The sequence below is a fragment of the Palaemon carinicauda genome, chromosome 16, assembly GCF_036898095.1.
Source record: "Palaemon carinicauda isolate YSFRI2023 chromosome 16, ASM3689809v2, whole genome shotgun sequence".
In the NCBI taxonomy this organism is placed as follows: domain Eukaryota; kingdom Metazoa; phylum Arthropoda; class Malacostraca; order Decapoda; family Palaemonidae; genus Palaemon; species Palaemon carinicauda.
This window is the reverse complement of record NC_090740.1, coordinates 111,128,915-111,151,798: the sequence shown is the minus strand read 5'-3', so window position 1 is coordinate 111,151,798 and position 22,884 is coordinate 111,128,915. Positions and strand designations below refer to the sequence as shown.

At 40.8% G+C, this 22,884-nt stretch overlaps 1 protein-coding gene across 3 annotated transcripts in view; it reads left to right on the top strand.

The window, feature by feature from the left end:
• The window catches only part of LOC137655093 (N6-adenosine-methyltransferase non-catalytic subunit-like), a 42,514-nt gene that overhangs the window by 6,941 nt on the left and 12,689 nt on the right, over positions 1-22,884 (top strand). For all 3 annotated transcript variants that reach the window (XM_068388989.1, XM_068388988.1, XM_068388987.1), the window contains exons 2-5: positions 869-992; positions 18,354-18,521; positions 20,352-20,495; positions 22,157-22,351. In XM_068388989.1, the coding sequence (XP_068245090.1) occupies positions 918-992; positions 18,354-18,521; positions 20,352-20,495; positions 22,157-22,351 (582 nt within the window). In that variant the 5' untranslated portion in view covers positions 869-917. The remainder of the gene's footprint in view (positions 1-868; positions 993-18,353; positions 18,522-20,351; positions 20,496-22,156; positions 22,352-22,884) is intronic.

The window sequence follows — 22,884 nt, the reverse complement described above, 5'->3', positions numbered from 1 at the left end:
TCCAAGACTTCTATCTAATTGAAGTTGTCAGTGAAACAGTGGGAGCTGGTTGCTACCGATATGTAATTATCTGTTGGGTGTTTACATCTCGTTATGATATTAACTGCCATGTTCTAGCTTTGCTGTTATCTAGTCTCCTATAGTAAATGACTTAGGTTTGTATAGATAGGAAAAATACTAATTTCTTAAAACAATTTGTTATATGAAAATATTTAGTACTGCATTGTATGACTGATCATGTATTAAACAGAAAATATTACATACATTTTAGTTCAGAATCAAGAGACTTTCAGTTCATTCAAGCAGTATTTATATTCAATTTTGATGTCCCTTTTTAGGCAACTTAGAAAGTCCTTTGTAATTTACTTTGTTAATTTTTAAGCCCCAAAAGGGCTATTTTTAATAAGAAATTATTAGAATATGAAAAATATAAAACTTGTCTGCCCTTAGAAACCTGTGATATAAAGAGGCGTCCACAATATAGATTTACATACAATACATTGAAATTCTGTGATCCACTGAGGGAGTGGTGGGTGAACCTTTATAAGGCAATGAGTTACTGTATTGTATATTTTGTAAATTTCAAATGACAGTGAATAAAAGTTGATTCTTCATTACAGGAAATTTTATGTCTCTAAGTACCATGGATTACCATTTAGCTTTGTTAATTACATGAATTGAGAGAGTTTGATATTCAAAGCAGTTGCAAAGACTTTTTGTATAATTAAGGCTGGGAGGAACGTAGAGAGGAGAGGTCCCCCCTTTTTTGTTTCATTTGTTTGATGTCGGCTACCCCCCAAAATTTGGGAGGTGCCTTGGTATATGTATGTATGTATGTATGTATAATGTATCTTTCTATTCACCATAGGTTGAGGAACATTGACATTGTTTATTTCGTAAACAGCAACAACACAAGCATGATGAGTGGGGACGAAGTCATGAAGGACATGAAGGAACGGGCTAAGAGGCGAAGACAGCTCTTAGCAATGCAGGTCAGTATCCTTTTACGTGGAGCAAGCTGTTCACTACTTAACCCTTTTACCCCCAGGCTCTTTGGAAATTTCCAACCCTTAACCCCCAGGGGGTTATTTTTTTCCCAGCACATTTTGCAGTATATTTTTTTTAAATTGCTCTAAAAGCCTTAATTTTTGTCATAGAGAGGTCAGGTTGGCCTCATTCTCTTGGAAAATGCCTGAATTTTCTCAAAAAATTATCAAAAATATGAAAAAAAAATTTATAGCATTATTTTGCAAGGACGTACCGGTATTGTACGTCCATGGGGGTAAAGGGATGGCTTTTGTGAAACGTACCAGTACGTCCTTTGGGGGTAAAAGGGTTAAAATAGAGTCCATTAATTTAACGTATATGTGATGATTTAACCGTAAATGAGCAATACGTGATATGAAATCTTGAATACTATGAACGAACAAGATAGAACGAAAGTGGAGGTCTTGTAGAGAATAGGGTTCCCTTGCTGTATGGGACCGGAAAAGCAGCCGTCAAAGTAAAGTAAGTAAGTAAGTAAGTACAACTCGGGAATTCCAGACGTGTAGCAATGTAGGTCAGTATTATTTTACATGGAGCAAGCTGTTCACTACTTAAAATAGAGTCCATTAACCCTGGATAGGTACGCTCCTCGGACACCCCTCTAAGGGTATACTCAGTCGCGTGCGACCCCGACGCAAAAAAAAATTCTTGAAAAATCTGTTTTTGCAGTAACCTCCTTTTTTTTTTGCCAAAAAAAAGTTTAATGAATGCTTAAAACTACTGTAAAGATAAATACTACTCATCTGCAGAAAAACTATTTATTATAAATTTTTCAATATTAATCTTACCCGATAATCATGTAGCTGTCAACTCTGTTGCCCGACAGAAATCTACGGTCGGGATACGCCAGCGATCGCTATTCAGGTGGGGGTGTACACAACAGCGCCATCTGTGGTCAGGTACTCTAGTACTTCTTGTCAACACCACCTCAATTTTTCCTCTGTCGTGCCTCCGGCTAGACCTACATGGATACGCTGTTGATTCTGGAGTTATTGCTCACGATTTGGTGATGTATTTGCTCTAGAGTTTAGCCTTCGCTATTCAGGAAGCTATATCATTAGCTTAGCAAGTTTTTGGAATTAATTTGATTTAATTTTTGATTTAATTTTGGTACGAAGAGAGTATGAACTCTCTTTCACTTTTAAATGGCCGACCCTTCCCTTAGACGGAAGTGTTGGTGTCGAAGAGAGTATAGACTCTCTTAATTTTGCTTAACAAAGTTATAGAATTATTTTATATCTCTCCGCCTTTTATAGGCCTCTTTGATTAACTTCCTTTTATTATAAACTTATTTAAATTAATTTTTATATTTGTTTATATTCGACCTTTCCTAATAGTAGGCGGTCTTTTCTTGGTACCGAAGTTAATTAACTTTGAGCCCGTCATTTCGTTTTTACCTGTTAACATATTATGCTATTTTAATGTTTTTGAAAGAATTTCTTTGATAGTCTTGTACTGTTTTCAAAGTTGAACTAACGTTTTGTTTTGTCTCTGCAGTTGTTGACGTTCAGAACGTTCAACTTGCGCTCTATCGTTACGATAGAGAGAGAGTCTATCACGGTGTCACGTTGCAGTAAGAGTAAACCGATTCTAGCGTTTTGTTCATTCTTTCTTAGCTTAAATGGTTCTATTCTAATAAGGAACTTTTTATTTGGGAAACCTTTCAGTTTTTTTTTTTTTTTCCTTTAACAATAATATGTTTTAACGATATATATAATTGGGCTCTTCTCTCAGATGCTAAGTCAAGAGAGAGAGAGAAAGAGATAGAGACGGAGGGAGAGAGAGGAGGATAAACGTTTCGTTCAAGCGGGTAACGTTGTTATCGTTTTTGTTCTTCTCCCTAGTCTCTTTAGGGGAAGAAGGTAAACGTTTCTAGAGTTTTATTCTTGTTCTCAGACTTTATGCGGTGAGAGATTTTAAACGTAGTTTATTTGATCTAGTGTTTAATCTCTTTTCCAGCCACTGAATTATTTATCTTTCATTATGTTTTTCTGTTACATTGTAATACTGTTTTCGCAATTACTAACTTTTAATGAAGGATAGAATTGCGTGTTTCAGGTACAAACCACTTAAAGTTTCGAGTTCAGTGAAATAAGTGCAAACAGAAAATCAAAAGTGATAAAGTGATAAGCGCAAAGTTTACAGTGTTGCGTTCGAGGGTTCGTCTGTTCGTGCCAGTTGTTCGCCTAGTCTGGGACCTCTTACAAGCTCCCAAGCCCAGGGGAGAAGTAATGTCGAAGGACTTATGGGTTCAGCAGGCCTTGATCGACGAACAGACGTTTCCCTCCGTGGTTTCGGGTGTAACCTACTCACGTAGCCGCCGTGATCACCCCACCCACACAAAGACGAGAGAGCCCATTTATTCCTCGTCTGCGGAAGAGGTTTCTCGCAGAAACCATGGACCAATCTTGCAGCTTTTAAGTGCAAGTCGGTCCCTTCCGCGCAAGTCCAACTCCTAGGTGGTGCTATTAGCACTGAGTCAGTTCGGACTTGCTGCAGTACGACAACTGCACACCTCCCAGAGAGGCAAGGTGGTATCGCAACAGACAGTAACTCCGTCTGTTGCCGCACCAGCTGTTTTAGACCCTCAGTTTCAACGGACAGTAGCTCCGTTTGTTGTTGTCTTTCTTAAACTCTAGTGGTCTTTGCTGCTGACAATGCAGTCTCAGCTTGCGGTGTTGATGCAGGAGTTTCAGGCAGAGAAGGTTAACACACCTCCTCCTGCGAGCGCTCCTCCACCTCTACGCAGTCCAGCCTGCCAGACGTATGTTGTTGAGGTTCCTCAAGCTACCTCCATGCGTGAGCTGCCGCTTTGGGAGTTGCCAGATACCAGCTCTGTGCAGCAACCTCCACTTTCCTTGAGGCAGGAGCCTCTTGCCACGCGGCAACCTCCTCAACACTTGAGGCAGGAGCCTTTTGCTTTGCAGCAACCTCCTCTACCCTTGAGGTAGGAGCCTAATGCGTTGCGACTACCTCCTCCATCCTCGAGGCAGCTACCTCTTGCGGTGCGACAACCTCCACCATCCTCGAGGCAGCAACCTCAACTCCACCTCTGCGCAGTCCACCCTGCCAGACGTATGAAGTTGAGGTTCCTCAACCTACCTCCACGCGTGAGCTGCCGCATTGGGAGTTGCCAGATACCAGCGCTATGCACCAACCTCTCGCGTTGCGGCAACCTCCACCATCCTTGAGGCAGCAACCTCAACTCTTGCGCAGTGGCGATTCTAGGACTCTGAAAGTGGGGGGGCCACTTCAGGGCCAATATAATTTTTGGGGGGGCATTTATTGTTGGTGGCTAGGTGGCACTCTGAAGACAATATTATGTCATTAATGAAATAACAAATGACAATAATAACACCTCATTACTTTCATAACTTGCATTTGTTAAACATATACATGTATGCCTACACAAACATTATGATAATGGAGGTTATTCGTATTACTTAAAAAAAAAAAAAAAAAAATATATTATTTCTTGCAATATATTTTTAACAAAATCGCAAAAATATGGCAAAAATATCTTCAAAACAAAAATGAATCATGAGTTATGAATGTAATGTAAATTTTATGTTGATATTAAAACCCCATGCAAGCATGCATGAAGTAATGCAGTGTTGCCAACAGGGCGAGTTTCCCTTTCCTGAGGTGAAGTACCTCAACGCATGCGGCATAAGCCTCATCCCTTGCAGCTGGAGCCTCATCCCATGCAGCATGAGTCTCATACCATGCAGCATGAGCCTCATCCCATGCAGCATGAGCCTCATCCCATGCAGCATAAGCCGCACGCCATGCAACATGCTCTGCTTACCTTACAGCATGCTCTACATACAGCATGCTCTACATACAGCATGCTCTGCATACAGCATGCTCTGCATACAGCATGCTCTGCATACCTTACCGCATGCTTCTCAGTCACACATCTTTGGTTGTTGCCAACTCACTAGACTGTCAAGCAGTTTCATAACGTTGCCTTCTAGTCTGCTGCTTTTGCACCAGTGAAACCCTCACTGAGAGAACTTAGCTTTTCTCGGATATGGTTCCTGTAGATGAGAAAGTGCTATTCTCCCTCCTTCTGATTTTCCCTTGAGGACTCTGTCATTTGGAGAGGAGCCTTTAGCTGCTTAGCCTCCTATGGACTTTTATTTAAGCATAGCATGCTTCCAGGGAGGGTAATGGTTCCACTTCAGTCGCTAACCCCGTCTGTTACCACACCTGCTCCCATAGACCTTGAGCTGTGTTGCAAGACATGCAGTCCAAGCTTAGTCCTTGTTAGAGGATTTTTTGTTTACGGAGTCAGTGTGTCACTGGGAAGACGTTCAACAACCAGCAGAAGTGACTTGTTGTGACGCAGTGCGGCAACCTCAGCAACCCGATAAGGAGTTGTCTGTACGACCCAGACAGTCTAGACAGCTTCGGGTTGTCACTGTACTTCCTCGCTTCCCCATGGTTGACAGTTCACAGACTGTGCAGCAGTACCATGATCTTGTGTCCGGCTCCGTCAGACGACTAGCTTTTAAGAGCTCCCACAAGTCGTCGCTGTCTGGAGATTCTCAGATGGACTATGGATCTGACCAAGGAACTGGGCCTCCTGGTCAATTTTGAGGAGTCCCAGCTCGTCCCATCCCAGACCATTGTCTACCTGGGTATGGATCTTCAGAGTCGAGCTTTTCGGGCTTTTCCGTCGGCCCCAAAGATATACTAAGCCCTAGATTGCATCCAGAGCATGCTGAGAAGGAACCGATGCTCAGTCAGGTAGTGGATGAGTCTAACAGGGACACTTTCATCGCTGGCCCTGTTCATCGAGTTAGGGAGACCCCACCTCCCCCCCTTCAGTATCATCTAGCGGCTCACTGGATAAAGGACATGACGCTAGAGACGATCTCAGTTCCTGTTTCCGAAGAGAGGAAGTCTACTCTCACGTGGTGAAAGAACAGCTTTCTTCTCAAGGAAATCTACCTTTGGCTGTTCAGAAACCCGACCGCCGTCTCTTCTCTGACGCATCACACACGGGCTGGGGTGCGACTTTGGACGGACAGGAATGCTCGGGCACATGGAATCAGGAGCTAAGGACACTTCACATCTATTGCAAGGAGCTGTTGGCGGTTCATCTGGCCTTGATAAACTTCAAGTCCCTCCAGCTTAACAAGGTGGTGGAGGTGGACTCTGACAACACCACAGCCTTGGTTTACATCTCCAAGCAGGGAGGGACTCATTCGTGGAAGTTGTTCTAGATCGCAAGGGACCTCCTCATCTGGTTAAAAGATCGAAAGCTCACGCTGGTAACGAGGTTCATTCAGGGCGATATGAATGTCATGGCAGATCGCCTTAGCCGGAAGGGTCAGGTCATCCCCACAGAGTGGACCCTTCACAAGAATGTTGGCAGCAGACTTTGGGCCCTGTGGGGTCAGCCAACCATAGATCTGTTCGCTACCTCGATAACCTAAAGGCTCCCGTTGTATTGTTCTCCGATTCCAGACCCAGCAGCAGTTCACGTGGATGCTTTTCTGCTGGATTGGTCCCATCTCGACCTGTATGCATTCCCGCCGTTCAAGATTGTCAACAGGGTACTTCAGAAGTTCGCCTCTCGCAAAGGGACACGGCTGACGTTGGTTGGCTCCGCTCTGGCCCGCGAGAGAATGGTTCATAGAGGTACTGCAATGGCTGGTCGACATTCCCAGGACTCTTCCTCTGGGAGTGGACCTTCTACGTCTACCTCACGTAAAGAAGGTACATCCAAACCTCCACGCTCTTCGTCTGACTGCCTTCAGACTTTCGAAAGACTCTCAAGAGCTAGGGGCTTTTCGAAGGAGGCAGCCAGAGCGATTGCCAGAGCAAGGAGGACATCCACTCTCAGAGTCTATCAGTCTAAAGGGGAAGTCTTCCGAAGCTGGTACAAGGCCAATGCAGTTTCCTCATCCAGTACCACTGTAACCCAGATTGCTGACTTCCTGTTACATCTAAGGAACGTAAGATCCCTTTCAGCTCCTACGATTAAGGGTTACAGAAGTATGTTGGCAGCGGTTTTCCGCCACAGAGGCTTGGATCTTTCCACCAACTAAGATCTACAGGACCCCCTTAGGTCTTTTAAGACCTCAAAGGAACGTCGGTTGTCCACTCCAGGCTGGAATCTAGACGTGGTCCTAAGGTTCCTTATGTCATCAAGATTTAAACCTCTCCAATCAGCCTCTTTTAAGGACCTCACATTAAAAACTCTTTTCCTCGTGTGCTTGACAACAGCTAAAAGAGTAAGTGAGATCCACGCCTTCAGCAGGAACATAGTTTTCACATCTGAAACGGCTACATGTTCCTTGCAGCTCGGTTTTTTGCTAAAACGAGCTTCCTTCACGTCCTTGGCCTAAGTCGTTCGAGATCCCAAGCCTGTCCAACTTGGTGGGGGACGAACTGGAGAGAGTACTTTGCCCAGTTAGAGCTCTTAGGTACTATCTAAAAAGGTCATAACCTTTACGAGGACAATCAGAAGCCTTATGGTGTGCTATCAAGAAGCCTTCTCTTCCAAGGTCTAAGAACTCAGTTTCTTACCTATTCAGGCTCCTGATTAGGGAAGCACATTCTCATCTGAAGGAAGAAGACCTTGCTTTGCTGAAGGTAAGGACACATGAAGTGAGAGCTGTGGCTACTTCAGTGGCCCTCAAACAGAACCGTTCTCTGCAGAGTGTTATGGATGCAACCTATTGGAGAAGCAAGTCAGTGTTCGCATCATTCTATCTCAAAGATGTCCAGTCTCTTTACGAGAACTGCTACACCCTGGGACCATTCGTAGCAACGAATGCAGTAGTAGGCGGGGGCTCAGCCACTACATTCCCATAATCCCATAACCTTTTTAACCTTTCTCTTGAATACTTTTTATGGGTTGTACGGTCGGCTAAGAAGCCTTCCACATCCTTGTTGATTTGGCGGGTGGTCAATTCTTTCTTGAGAAGCGCCGAGGTTAAAGGTTGTGATGAGGTCCTTTAGTATGGGTTGCAGCCCTTTATACTTCAGCACCTAAGAGTCGTTCAGCATCCTAAGAGGACCGCTACGCTCAGTAAGGAAGACGTACTTAATAAAGGCAGAGTAATAGTTCAAGTCGTCTTCCTTACCAGGTACTTATTTATTTTATGTTATTTTTGAATAACTAATAAAATAAAATACGGGATACTTAGCTTCTTGATTAACATGTACACTGGTTTTCACCCACCACCCTGGGTGTGAATCAGCTACATGATTATCGGGTAAGATTAATATTGAAAAATGTTATTTTCATTAGTAAAATAAATTTTTGAATATACTTACCCGATAATCATGATTTAATTGACCCACCCTTCCTCCCCATAGAGAACCAGTGGACCGAGGAAAAAATTGAGGTGGTGTTGACAAGAAGTACTAGAGTACCTGACCACAGATGGCGCTGTTGTGTACACCCCCACCTGAATAGCGATCGCTGGCGTATCCCGACCGTAGATTTCTGTCGGGCAACAGAGTTGACAGCTACATGATTATCGGGTAAGTATATTCAAAAATTTATTTTACTAATGAAAATAACATATTTTAAAAAATTAAGTAGAAAAATAAAAAGACCTTACATAAAAATTCATAAAAAAAAAAAAATTTATACATATATACACAAATCCTTTTAGGAATTGATTCTTGAATGTTTAGGACACATCTTGATGTATTTTGGATGAAGTCGGACCCATGGAGGTGAAGATCTGAAATGAGAAAAAAAGGGTAACTTTTTTTGGCCAAAAAAATTTGTCCAAATTTCATGAATTTTTTTGGGTACCCAAATGAAATAGGAAGTGGCTAATTTTTTTAATGAATAAACATATGTTATCCTAAAAAAGAAATATGTAAAAAAATCTTCATTATTTTGTAAATTACATTTATATCAGGGGCCATATCTAAAGGTCATTTTTTGAGTACTTAGAAATTTCGTAAAAAAATACATATATTTAATATATAATATGATATTTATGCAGGTAAAAATATACCAAAATATCACAAATTCTATAGGGAACAAGAATATATATAGATAGGGCAACTTACGCTTCGGATATGTCCACAAAATGGCCGTCAACCAAACTGACTCAGACTCCCTAATCTGCCACCTGAAATGTAGGAAGGGTATGTCAATTTCAAGGTGTTATTTACTAATCTAATTATTCTTGGATATGCATAAAAATTGTATGGTGGATTGCTGGATGATTGTCGATTATTTTACGACTATAAAATTAGAATTCTGACCCAAAAAAAAATTTTTGAAGGGAAATAAAATCGAAAAAAAAAAAATGTAAAACAATATAATATTTTAGCTAAAGAAATTTAACCCTTTTACCCCCAGGCTTTTTGGAAATTTCCAACCCTTAACCCCCAAGGGGTTACTTTTTTCCCAGCACATTTTGCTGTATATTTCTTTCAAATTGCTCTAACAGCCTTAATTTTTGTCATAGAGAGGTCAGGTTGGTCTCATTCTCTTGGAAAATGTCTGAATTTTCTCAAAAAATTATCAAAAATATGAAAAAAATAATTTTTATAGCATTTTTTTGCAAGGACGTACCGGTACGTCCATGGGGGTAAAGGGATGGCTTTTGTGAAACGTACCAGTACGTCCTTTGGGGGTAAAAGGGTTAATGATATTCAATCAAAAAAGAAGTAAACAAAATTTTCCGACAAATAAACATCTAAATGAATCATTACTCTGTGATAGTTCCTTAGTACGTAGTAATTTTGAAAGAAATGAGAAAAAACGAAAAAGTGGCAATCGCAGGAAAATCGAACACATACCTATATATACGCCATATCTGGCTAAAAATAAAGATAGGCATGGGTAACCAGATCATCTAGAAACACTTTCCAACACTATAAAAATATAAGTTTTGCGACACTACTTGCCAATTCCTTACGGTAACATGACTAAGCAAAAAAATGCAAAACAAATAAAAAGGGGCACTCGCGGAAAAATGGCCAACATTCTAATATACGGCATTTCAGAAAAAAAAAAAATTCAGCCACGTGCTAGGCAAACCATCAAGGCACATTTTCCGACAAATAAACATCTAAATGAATCATTACTCTGTGATAGTTCCTTAGTACGTAGTAATTTTGAAAGAAATGGGAAAAAACGAAAAAATGGCAATCACAGGAAAATCGAACACATACCTATATGTACGCCATATCTGGCTAAAAGAAAAGATAGGCATGGGTAGCCTGATCATCTAGAAACACTTTCCAACACTATAAAAATACAAGTTTTGCGACACTACTTGCCAATTCCTTACGGTAACATGACTAAGCAAAAAAATGCAAAACAAATAAAAAGGGGCACTCGCGGAAAAATGGCCAACATTCTAATATACGGCATTTCAGAAAAAAAAAATTTCAGCCATATGCTAGGCAAACCATCAAGGCACATTTTCCGACAAATAAACATCTAAATGAATCATTACTCTGTGATAGTTCCTTAGTACGTAGTAATTTTGAAAGAAATGGGAAAAAACGAAAAAATGGCAATCACAGGAAAATCGAACACATACCTATATATACGCCATATCTGGCTAAAAAAAAAGATAGGCATGGGTAACCAGATCATCTAGAAACACTTTCCAACACTATAAAAATATAATTGTTCCGTAACCGAAATACGAACCACGCTATTTACACAGGGTTTACCTTTTAGCGCAGCTGAAATGGCGAGCCATTAGAATTTAACGAGGGTGTATTACCCCCGCGCTAGTTAGCGGGGGGGTAGGGGAGTGGTAGCTAGCTACCCCTCCCCTCCCTTACACACAGATGAATGCTCACTTTCACTTTTGGCTCGGACTGTGACAGACGTCTCTGTCTTGGTCCTCTCTTGGCAGCCATTGTTTGTTTTGTCTTTACTTAATCGCTTACTTTTCATTTACTCAATATATATGTAAACATGTTTTCATGTTTGTATACATATTTGAGAATAGAAATCAGTAAGTTTCCTTTTCAGATTTGTGTGTGTAGTGTACTTATCTACGTGGTGGCCTCGGCAGTTGGCCGCCACGGCGTTATGGGTGGCGATCGAGTTTGACTTATGTCTTTCTCTCTCTCTCTCTCTCTCTTGAGGTCGTTCACCCTTTTACTACGTGTTACTACGCCCTTGTAGCTTCCTTTCCGTGTGGGGGGGTTGCTACGCCGTACGTTTGTCTCAATTAGTTTATGAATCTAATTGTATTTGTTGATTTTTCAGCTTTGTAGAACGATTCCTTTCGGGGTTTTCGTTCTTTCTTTAGTGTTCATTCATTTTTAAATTACATAATTACATAGTTACATAATTATAATTGTTATAATTCTGTTTTGGTTACAGCTCTCCTTCCGTGAGTGTAAGTGGTTGTGAGGGCACGTGCCTGTTGTGTAATTCTTGTTTCCTTTCCCTCGGGATTCCTCTCAGCCCTGATCAAGTTTGTCGAACAAACTTCGGCCAGCGTAGACCAGCAGAATCGATCAGACTGGTAACGAGGCGACAGGACTCCTTAAACCCTGGATCGGAAGGACGGGTACTTTCAGTTTCCATTCCATCCATCTTCCAGGGTGCTCGTCGAATTCAGCCTAGACTGCAAGTATTCCTGCTTATGATGCAGTGTGGCTATCCCGCCGTGGCATAGCAGGTTTGTTTCCCCAGAGAACTCTCCCTGCCTTCCTCTTGGCCGCTCAGGTGCAGGCTTCCGCCTTCTCTGCTGTTTGGAGGGCTGGTCAACTCCGGTAGGCTCGGGTTCGACCTTCTTCAGTGTGGGCTCATGGTACAGTATTTTGCTTGGAGCCTTCTCTTCCTCTGCCTCAACATCTGGAGTATCTGGCCATGATATTGAGTCAACGGCCTTACCACGTTGGAAACCCCGCTTCTCGTCCGTCCAGCGAGGTTAAGCAACGTCGGTACTTGGATGGGTGACCACCTGGGGACGCCAGATTCTGTTACCACATCCTCCGAGCCTTCCTTTCGGTTGACTGTGGCAAGACTGAGGAGAGTCGCAGTACCTGTTCTCAGTCAAGCAGAGCTTTCAGCCCTACCTTGGAACGTTTCCTAGTTCTCCTTTCCTCATTGACCCGTCTATAGTCCGAACGGTCGCCTCAGGATAAGTTCCATGTGGGGCGATCCAAGTTACGGTGGCTTCAGGCAATGTTTAACCGGACTTCCTGGCCCCTATGGGACCAGCGGAACTATTAGACCTGCAATGGGTGTTGACCTATGGAGCCTCTTGATGGTAGTGGATATTCTCGTCCTTTCCCCACATTCTTGATGCTGTTCTCAGACTCGTCAAAGGAAAGGGGGGGGCATGTTCCGGTCCAGGCCTATGGTCGAGACCTGAAGGATACCTCTCCATCATTCAGGCAGGCTTAGGGGCCGTAGTCTGGCCCCTCTACAGATCCTACAGCTCCTGCCGAGTCGCCCCGTGCGCGTCGACTTCATGATTCTGGCGTATTCTAACCAGCAGGGGACGCATTTTCACACTTTCACATCTTGCAGTAGAGATACCGGGATGATTGAGATTCTCTCAATACCACCATCGGCTCTCATTCCAGGCAGGGGAATGTTCTCTCAGACTATCCGAGCAGAGCCTCGTAGAGAGAGTGTACCTGGGGGTCTTTGACCTTGGGTAACCAGCAAGTACTGGTCTGGGGGACCTGATCGCGACAGCTTGGAACCTCAAGCTTCCGCTATTCTTCCCCCCAGTCTCAGACCCCGAGACTCTGGCAAGATGCATTCCGGTGATGGTGGGACAACTTCGACGCCTGCGTCTTCCCTCCTTTTTGTCTGTGGACAATGGGTCTCAATAAGACCAGGTTGTCTGTCAACCTTTCAATGGGAGAGCTCCACTGGGACTATGCGCAGAACGGTTTCGGGACCCTCTGCTTCCCCTGACGGAACTCCCGGGAGAGCTTCTCCCACGGCGCAGACTACTCAAGCAACCACACTGCGACATCTCTCCCGAACCGGGGCGTCGCTTCGGCTTCATGCCTGGAGACACTACGCCTCCTCCTCAAGAAGAGACAACCCGCTACAGTCGCGGTACGGAGGTCGCGTCATCTGCGATAGTCATCCACAGGGGTCTCCCAGGCAAAGTGAAGAGTCTAAGGTGGTTGGTGCCGTGGGAGATATACCTCTTCCCTTGAGGCCTCTTCTCCAGCAATAACGGTCTTATTGCCTTTCGGCGGGAGGAAACTCCTTTCCGCTCTCGGCAATGAAGCCTGTCGTTCAGCCTTTCCCTGACCTTCAGGCTTGAAGGAATAACTTTTTCCTGCCCGCTGGATCTATCCTCGCTCATGCGAAGCTACGATCGTCCCTGCCCTAGTCGGAGGAAGACCTCCAACTTGGAGCATGGCTCAGACTTTTAGTCCTTTAAGAGATCTTCTCAAGACCCTTTACGACAGGCCTCGGATTGTATTCCGCCTTGGGTCTCCTGCTCACTCTGGCCACGGCCAGTGTGTAAGCAATCTTCTTGGTCTCTTACAACTCCCCCCTTTCTAAGGAAGAGGGGAAGGCAACATTCAGGCTCGCTCCTGAGTTGTTGGCTAGACTCAGAATCTGGGGGTCCCGGCCCTTCGGTCCGATTCATTCAAGATTTCGAGTCTCCATTCTGTATCTGATGTCCCAAGACCTTCTCTTTCTTGCCAGTAAAGGAATCGAGAGGTTAGCGCTGGGAACAGCTGCAGTTTGTCCTCAGTTGCAGCCGATTTGGGAGCACAAGGAGGACATGGGGGAGAGTCACCAGTATACCTCTTCAGCCCGGACTCAGGGACATTCATCTCGACCTGTCTCCAGACCCTCCCCCGTCACGTCGCCCTACAGCACGATGTTGGATACATCGCAACGTCCCTCGCCTTCGAGTAATACTACTCTGTGACGCAGGTGCTACAAGCTGGAGTCTGGAAGCGTCTAATGACCTTCGCAGCCCGCTTCCTGCAGGGCGTGACCCACAGGAGTCTCGATACGTTTTCTATCGCTCTGTGGTGGCTACACAACAGCTGGTCTAACCTCAGGCTCCTTTTTGGACAGGTAGCAGAAGGTTGAGGGCATTGTTATCAGGTTTTAGTCTGCATGATGAAAGAAGTATGTCTGGCCCTTACTTCTTTCTTCATCATCCCCTCTACGGGGAAGCAGCATCCTGGTCTCTGCATAGCTGACCTCGAACCTCTGCAGGTAAACCATGCTTCCTTGTGTTCCGAGTATTGAGTCAATACTGTCGCGTCCCCCATACCCTGACGAGGTGGTATTGGGAACGTCCTAACCCAGAGTTCCTTCTGGAATTCCAGGTCAACTGCCTAGGACGGGTCACACTTCTTCCTTCACACACAAGCTTACGTAGGCCACATGGGAGGTGCAGGGACTCCTTTTCTCGAGTGCGACTCACTCGGATTCTGAGTCCCCGGGTAAAGCCAAAGCCAGTATGGCTGGGGACTTTCCACCCTTCCTAAGGGGTAAGTCACCCTGTGTAAATAGCGTGGTTTGTATTTCGGTTACGGAACAAATGACAAATTCGAAGATAATTTGTATTTTTCCTAACCATACAAACCTTAGCTATTTACACACATTTGCCCGCCAGCCCTGTCCCCCAAGACAAGTCCTACCTCTAAGTGAAAGTGAGCATTCATCTGTGTGTGAGGGAGGGGAGGGGTAGCTAGCTACCACTCCCCTACCCCCCGCTAACTAGCGCGGGGGTAATACACCCTCGTTAAATTCTAATGGCTCGCCATTTCAGCTGCGCTAAAAGGTAAACCCTGTGTAAATAGCTAAGGTTTGTATGGTTAGGAAAAATACAAATTATCTTCGAATTTGTCATGTTTTGCGACACTACTTGCCAATTCCTTACGGTAACATGACTAAGCAAAAAAAATGCAAAACAAATAAAAAGGGGCACTCGCGGAAAAATGGCCAACATTCTAATATACGGCATTTCAGAAAAAAAAAAATTCAGCCACGTGCTAGGCAAACCATCAAGGCACATTTTCCGACAAATAAAAATCTAAATGAATCATTACTCTGTGATAGTTCCTTAGTACGTAGTAATTTTGAAAGAAATGGGAAAAAAACGAAAAAATGGCAATCACAGGAAAATCGAACACATACATATATATACGCCATATCTGGCTAAAAAAAAAGATAGGCATGGGTAGCCAGATCATCTAGAAACACTTTCCAACACTATAAAAATATAAGTTTTGCGACACTACTTGCCAATTCCTTACGGTAACATGACTAAGCAAAAAAATGCAAAACAAATAAAAAGGGGCACTCGCGGAAAAATGGCCAACATTCTAATATACGGCATCTCAGATAAAAAAAAAGACATGCACGTGTTAGCCCAACCATCAAGGCACACTTTCTAACAAATAAACATGAAAAAAAATCAATAATATACGGCAATTCCTTACTACGTAGTAAATTTTTACAAATATTGAAAAAAAACAGAAATTGGCAACCGCAGGAAAATACCCCACATACCAATATCTACGGCGTATCTGACAAAAACAAAGTCACGCATGGGTAGCCAGATCATCTAGACACATTTTCCAACACTAAAAAAGCAAAAATTTTGCGACACTATTTGGCAATTTCTTACGGAAAAATGACTCGGCCAAAAAATGAAAAAAAAATGAAAAAGGGGCACTCGCGGTAAAATGGTCCTCGTGGTGATGAACGACATTTCAACTAAAAAAAAAATCATGCACATGGTAGCCAAGACTTTCCACAACTGATAACCTATACAAGTTGCACCATTCTACGACAATTTCATAATACGTAATAACTTTGATAATTATGCAAATTACCTTAGAAGGGTAAACTCGGTCGCGCTCGACCCCGACGCGTCTCAGAAATCTGGGAAGGAGTACAGCTACAGCAATGCACATCTGGACACTACTAGAGCGTGTAGGCGAGACACCTACTGCAGGTCGATCACCCACAAATTCAGTCACGGGGGTGAGTCACGTGAGAAAAACCTCTTTTGTTTTGACGCTCGGGGTCGCGGACGACCCACCGTACCGTTCCAGGGTTAATTTAACATATACTGTATGTACAACTCAGGAATTCCAGACATGTAGCAATGTGGGTCAGTATCATTTTACATGGAGCAAGCTGTTCACTACTTAAAATAGAGTATAGAGTCCAGTAATTTAACAAAGCCTACTTATGCACAACTCGGGAATCCCATACAAGCCAATCCAATTTTTGGAAGGATAAGGAGAGGCTGAGGTTGCTCAGGGAGCTTAGTCTGTGAGTCATATGTTCATTAGTTGATTAAATAATTTTTTGTGTGTGTAGTGACTGGATGTCAGCTTTCAGAGATTTCCAGAGTTTCCGAACTTTTTTTTTTTATTATTGTGAGTTATGAAGTTTCTGGAAATTTTAGCTTTACAAACTTTCTGATTATTTTAAGTTATGAAGTTTCTGGAAGTTTTAGCTTTACAGTACTTGAATTAATCAGCATTGAGCCTTCTAGTCTTTTATTTTTTTTTGTTTCTATATTAATACAAACCACTATCCACCAGAACACCAGGCAGGGATGTTTCCAATAGGCCACCATGACCCTCGGGCTGATGGGAGGGACTAGCACAGTCTCTCATTAACCAACTAGGGTCAGGGTGGCCGATGTGCTAACGTCCCTGACTGGTGAACGCCAGACTGGGGTTTGAGTCCTGCTGAAATTCGTTAGTTTCTTTGGTTTCTGCAACCTCACCATCCATGAGCTAATGATGGAGGTTTTGGGGAAGACTTTAGATCTATCTGTTGAGTCATCAGCAGCCATTGCTAGGCCTTCCTTGGTCATAGCTTAGGTGGAGAGAGGGCTTGGGCACTGATCATATGTATATATGGTTCAGTCTCTAGGGCATTGTCATTGTCCTTTGCCCCTCCTATTCATGAGCAGCCTTAAACCTTTACTGTACCTTATTAACGTTCAATGGTAGTTACAGTGCCACCAAAAACATATCCCTACTTTAAAGAGTTCAGGTTTGTATAACTAGGGAAAATACAAATTAGTTTTAGAATTTATTTTATATGTTCATTACTGGGCTTTACAATTTGTACAGGGAATTCCTCCTAGGTCCATTATCTACTATCCAGCAGACAAAATAAAGGAGTAGATGAAATTCAAATATCTGTATAAGCAATGTCTCGCGTGTCTTCTGATTGCTGATCAAGTTTCCCTAAGTAGGATGGTTCAGCTCCTAGTTTTCCCTCTCATGCTAAGGTGGTAATAAAACAGTAGAAAAGTATTAGATTTGTAAATATGAATAGAAATAAGGGTAAAGGGCTGATATGTTTATTAAACAGCACTATAAAGAAAGTGTATATATTACATTGCATGATATAATTTCTATCCACATGCCACAATTGATCACGTGGATTTTGTCCATGATATTTGAGTCTCTTTCATAAATGTAGAGTACTATTGAACAGCCTTTTTGCTTATCTAAATGTTAATCTACTCTATGTATGTGTTCCTATATTCTTCAGATCATTGCCTTTCAAATTTTTTCCTTAGTCATTCTCTTAGAAATTTGAAGCTCATTCATTTTAAGTTATTATATTATCATTTCCTATCCGTAAAGCATGTGTTAGGATAGGAAATGACGTGAGCGATTGGTTTCCGGTGAGAGTGGGGCTGAGACAGAGATTTGTGATGTCGCCATGGTTGTTTAACTTGTATGTTGATGGAGTGGTGAGAGAGGTGAATGCTCGAGTGCTTGGACGAGGATTGAAACTGATAAACGAGAATGACCATGAATGGGAGGTAAATCAGTTGTTGTTTGCGGATGATAGTGTACTGGTTACAGACGCGGAAGAGAAGCTTGGCCTATTAGTGACAGAATTTGGAAGGGTGTGTGAGAGAAGGAATTGTGACGCAGTTCCGGTAGGCCCTGCTGCTTCCTCCGGTGCCTTGGATGATCGCGGAGGTAGCAGCAGTAGGGGATTCAGCGTTATGAAGCTTCATCTGTGGTGGATAAAGGGGGAGGGTGGGCTGTGGCACCCTAGCAGTACCAGCCAAACTCAGTTGAGTCCCTTGTCAGGCTGGGAGTAACGTAGAGAGGAGAGGTTCCCTTTTTTGTTTCATTTGTTTGATGTCGGCTACCCCCAAAATTGGGGGAAGTGCCTTGGTATATATATGTATGTATACTATCATGCTTTATTTTGTTTTCAATAATTTGTTGTACAATAAGAGCTTATCTTAACTATAATTTATTATTCACATATTCCTCAAAATTTTCCTAAGAAACTTTGTTTGTTCACAGGCTTTCATTCTCAGTTAGAGAACTTTTTTCAGCTGATTATTAAATTTCAGTTGGGCGTCTCAAGTGCTGATAAGTTGGGTCAAGCCCTCGGAAACACCGACAAACACTACGATGATATTGATCGGATCAAAAGGCTTCGTAGATCCAGACAACAAGAAGAGCTTGAAGGCGATGAAGCCGCTAATATGATCTACACTGATTCTTCCACTTTCTTGAAGGCAAGTCATTATCATGTTCACTGTAAATGCAGGAAACTTTCCTGTGTTAAAGATGGCATACTATTATTATTATTATTATTATTATTATTATTATTATTACTGTGTTATTATTACTTTTATTATTATTATTATTATTATTATTACTTGCTAAGCTACAACTCTAGTTGGAAAAGCAGGATGCTATAAGCTCAAGGGCCCCAACAGGGAAAATAGCCGAGTGAGGAAAGGAAACAAGGAAAATTTAAATATTTTAAGAACAGTAACAACATTAAGATAAATATTTCTTATATAAACTATAAAAACTTGAACAAAACAAGGGGAAGAGAAATTGGATAGAATTATATGCCCGAGTATACCCTCAAGCAAGAGAATTATGATTGACATCCTCTGCTATTTAAAGAACCACTCTTTAAGTTAGCCTACATGGTTTAACATGGTAATTTTACTTAGCTGTAGATCAGCTATTAAAATAATGTCCTTCAGCTCTTTAATTTTTTATCTTGCATTCAAAAGTAAGCTTGTTTCAAGTTGAACTTAGTTGGGAGAGAAATTGCACAAAGGTCATAGGTATTTGATCTTATTTCTCTTCCTGATTTTCTTTTTTTTTTAAGTTTTTTATAGTTTATGTATGCAAGATTTAATTTAATGTTGTTACTGTTCTCAAAATATTTTGTTTTAATTGTTTATTACTTCTCTTATAGTTTTTGATTTCCTTGTTTCCTTTCCTCACTGGGCTATTTTTCTTTGTTGAAGCCCTTGGGCTTATATCATCCTGCTTTTCGAACTAAGGTTGTAGCTTAGCTTAAAATAGTAATGATATGAATGGTTTTGTTGGTTATTTAATACTAAAAAATTGATAACGAACACTATTATAGAAATAATGTTTTTTATTCAACAGACTTCTTAGGAAGAATTGTATAAAAAATTGTATAAAAAATGCAGGACGTCATGATAATGATCATGGTGAAAATACAGTCATACATAATTCACTTTATTTATTGATTGTTTGTTGGTGTTTTATTTGCCTGAAACTAATCAACAGGGCTTGGATTTTTATACAACTGCTTGTTTGCAAATGCAAATTCTTAATTTACATAATTAGAATAAGTGATTGCAGTATTCTATTTGCTTACGTATTGCTACGTGTTACATTCAGCAAAATTTATTTATGTAGTAAATGACAATAAGAACCTCACAATAACGGACACTGTTATTACAGACTTCGCATATAACGGACGGAATCCAGATAACCAGATTAGTGTTGGGTTGTAAAGGTCACCGTAAGAAGTACATAATTCTGAGATTTTTATAATAACACTATATTTATTTATATAAAGGTAATAAAACTATTTTTACCTTATTTATTATTGGCATATCTACATAATAAATAGCCTATTCAATAAATAATTTTATGGAAATTGAAAGCTACATGTTTCTGATGGAGACAACCTGACCTAACTACCACTTACGGTAGAGGGCTCATTTCTTTTGTTAAAGGCATGTATTGTTTGAAGTAAAATAAACAGGAAAATTGAAAAAAGAATGATTTTATTTTACAGAAAAGTGTCAATTTAAACCAGGCCTCCAAAGAAAAAGCAGCATGAACATCTGATGAGTATAGAAATAATAAATTGTTCCCCTACTAACAAACCTTCCGTTATTTATGTGGATTTCCAGATAATCCACATAAAGAACTCCAGGTTTGTATAAGTTAGGGAAGAAAACAAATTATCTCCGAATTTGTCATTTTATCACTATATTAAGGTTGTATGTAGATTATATGATTAATTTTTTTAAAGGTTTTTTCATTATTCATGATAAATCTTGCAGGGAACTCAGTCAGCAAATCCTCATAATGATTACTGCCAGCACTTTGTAGACACTGGTCAGCGACCTCAGAATTTTATAAGAGACGTCGGTCTTGCGGACAGATTTGAGGAGTATCCAAAACTTCGTGAACTTATCAAGCTGAAGGTGAGTTTAGGATTTTGACAGCATTCAGGCGAAGGAAACACTAGTTTTCAAAAGCCTATGTTATTGGTTCTTGAGTAGATTTCCGTCACTAAACCAATGACGAATTGATCGTCAAGGTATGACCTTCTCAGTGTATGAAACAAAAAGTATAGAAGGCCTCCAACTTGAAATATCATAGATATAAACACAAATCCAACTGAAATATTGTATGAAATGTTTATACACTGTAATAAAATAAAGAAATATTGTAATAAAACAATATTTTATACAGTACTCATACAGTAAGGAGTAATAAAACATTATAAACTTTCATACAGTGAGCAGTAATAAAACAATATAAACTTTCATACAGTAAGCAGTAATAAAATAATATTATATACTTTCATACAGTAAGCAGTAATAAAACAATATAAACTTTCATACAGTAAGCAGTATTAAAATAATATTATATACTTTCATACAGTAAGCAGTAATAAAACAATATTATTTACTTTCATACAGTAAGCAGAATGACATTTGCAATAACCTGATTGCCGCTTCTTTTGATACATGTCAGTACTGTGTGTTAACTTTTCATGTAAAATTTACACACATTGTAGACATTTAATTTCACTTCATCCAAAGCTCTCATGCTTGAAGGTACACTCGGGCAAACTATTCTATCTTATTTCTCTTCCTCTGGATTTTTTTAAGTTTTTATAGTTTGTATAGGAAAGATCTATTTTAATGTTACTGTTCTTGAAATATTTTATTTTGGTTGTTTATTACTTTTCCTGTAGTTTATTCCTTTCATTTCCTTTCCTCACTGGGCTATTTTTTCTGCTGGAGCCCTTGGGTTTATAGTATCTTGCTTTTCCAACTAGGTTTGTAACTTAGCTAGTAATAATAATAGGTAAAATAATTATCCGTAGATTTTTTTACAGCAACAATTAATGTAAATATATGATAACGGAATTCTCTTGCTTTAGGTACACTTGAGTACTCTATTGTATCTTATTTCTCTTCCTCTTGTTTTGTTAGTTTCTATAATTTATGTAGGAGATTAGTCTACTGTTGTTACTCTTCTTAAAATATTTTAATTTCCTATTTTTCCTTTCCTCGCTGGGCTATTTTTCCCTGCTGGAGCCCTTGCTTTTCCAACTAGGGTTGTAACTTAGCTAGTAATATTAAGTACAATAATTATTGGTAGATTTTTTACATCCACAATTAATGTAAATACATGATTACAGAAATAGCCATCCTATTCCATACAGATTGTACAGATACCAAGATTTTATTAACCCTTTTACCCCCAGGCTCTTTGGAAATTTCCAACCCTTAACCCCCAGGGGGTTATTTTTTTCAAGCACATTTTGCAGTATATTTTTTTTTAAATTGCTCTAACAGCCTTCATTTTTGTCATAGAGAGGTCAGGTTGGTCTCATTCTCTTGGAAAATGCCTGAATTTTCTCAAAAAATTATAAAAAATATGGAAAAAAATTTTTTATAGCATTTTTTTGCAAGGACGTACCGGTACGTCCATGGGGGTAAAGGAATGGGTTTTGTGAAACGTACCAGTACGTCCTTTGGGGGTAAAAGGGTTAAAAAGTTGTATGGAAATGCCAGTTATTTATATCTGCAGTATTTGTATATCTTAGAATTTTTCCAAAACCTCTTTACAGGATGACTTGATAGCTTCAACAGCAACCCCACCTATGTATTTGCAAACTGATCTACATACATATGATTTGCGCGACCTTCCGACCAAGTTTGACGTAATACTTGTCGAGCCTCCGTTAGAGGAGTATCAACATGCCGGAGTGAGCAATGTGCAGTTTTGGGATTGGCAGAAAATAATGGATTTGGACATAGCTCAGGTCAGTTACTCTGAGACGTGCAGTCGAGTTCTTTATTTACTCCAAGCTACTCTATGATTTTTATCATCCTTTTAATTCTTATTCCATGAAATTCTGCAACAAAAAACAATATTCTATAATTATACATACATACATACATATACCAAGGCACTTCCCCCAATTTTGGGGAGTAGCCGACATCAACAAATTAAACAAAACAAAAAAGGGGACCTCTACTCTCTACGTTCCTCCCAGCCTAACAAGGGACTCAACCGAGTTCCTATAATTATAGGGATACAAAATGTATTCTGTCGTATACTATAGACTTGAATATGACTTTCATTGGTAAACTGGCCGACTCTAAACATGCTTCAGCATTCGACATGTTTGGATATCAAGGTAGTTTAAACTTTTTATTAAAAAAGTATGTACTTTACTGTGATGCCATATTTCAACCCCTTAAACAGTATTAATTTCTTTATGCCAAATGACCATGGTTCTTAATTCTTACTGGGAGGGAATGGATATATTGAATCAATAAAGAAATACTGTAG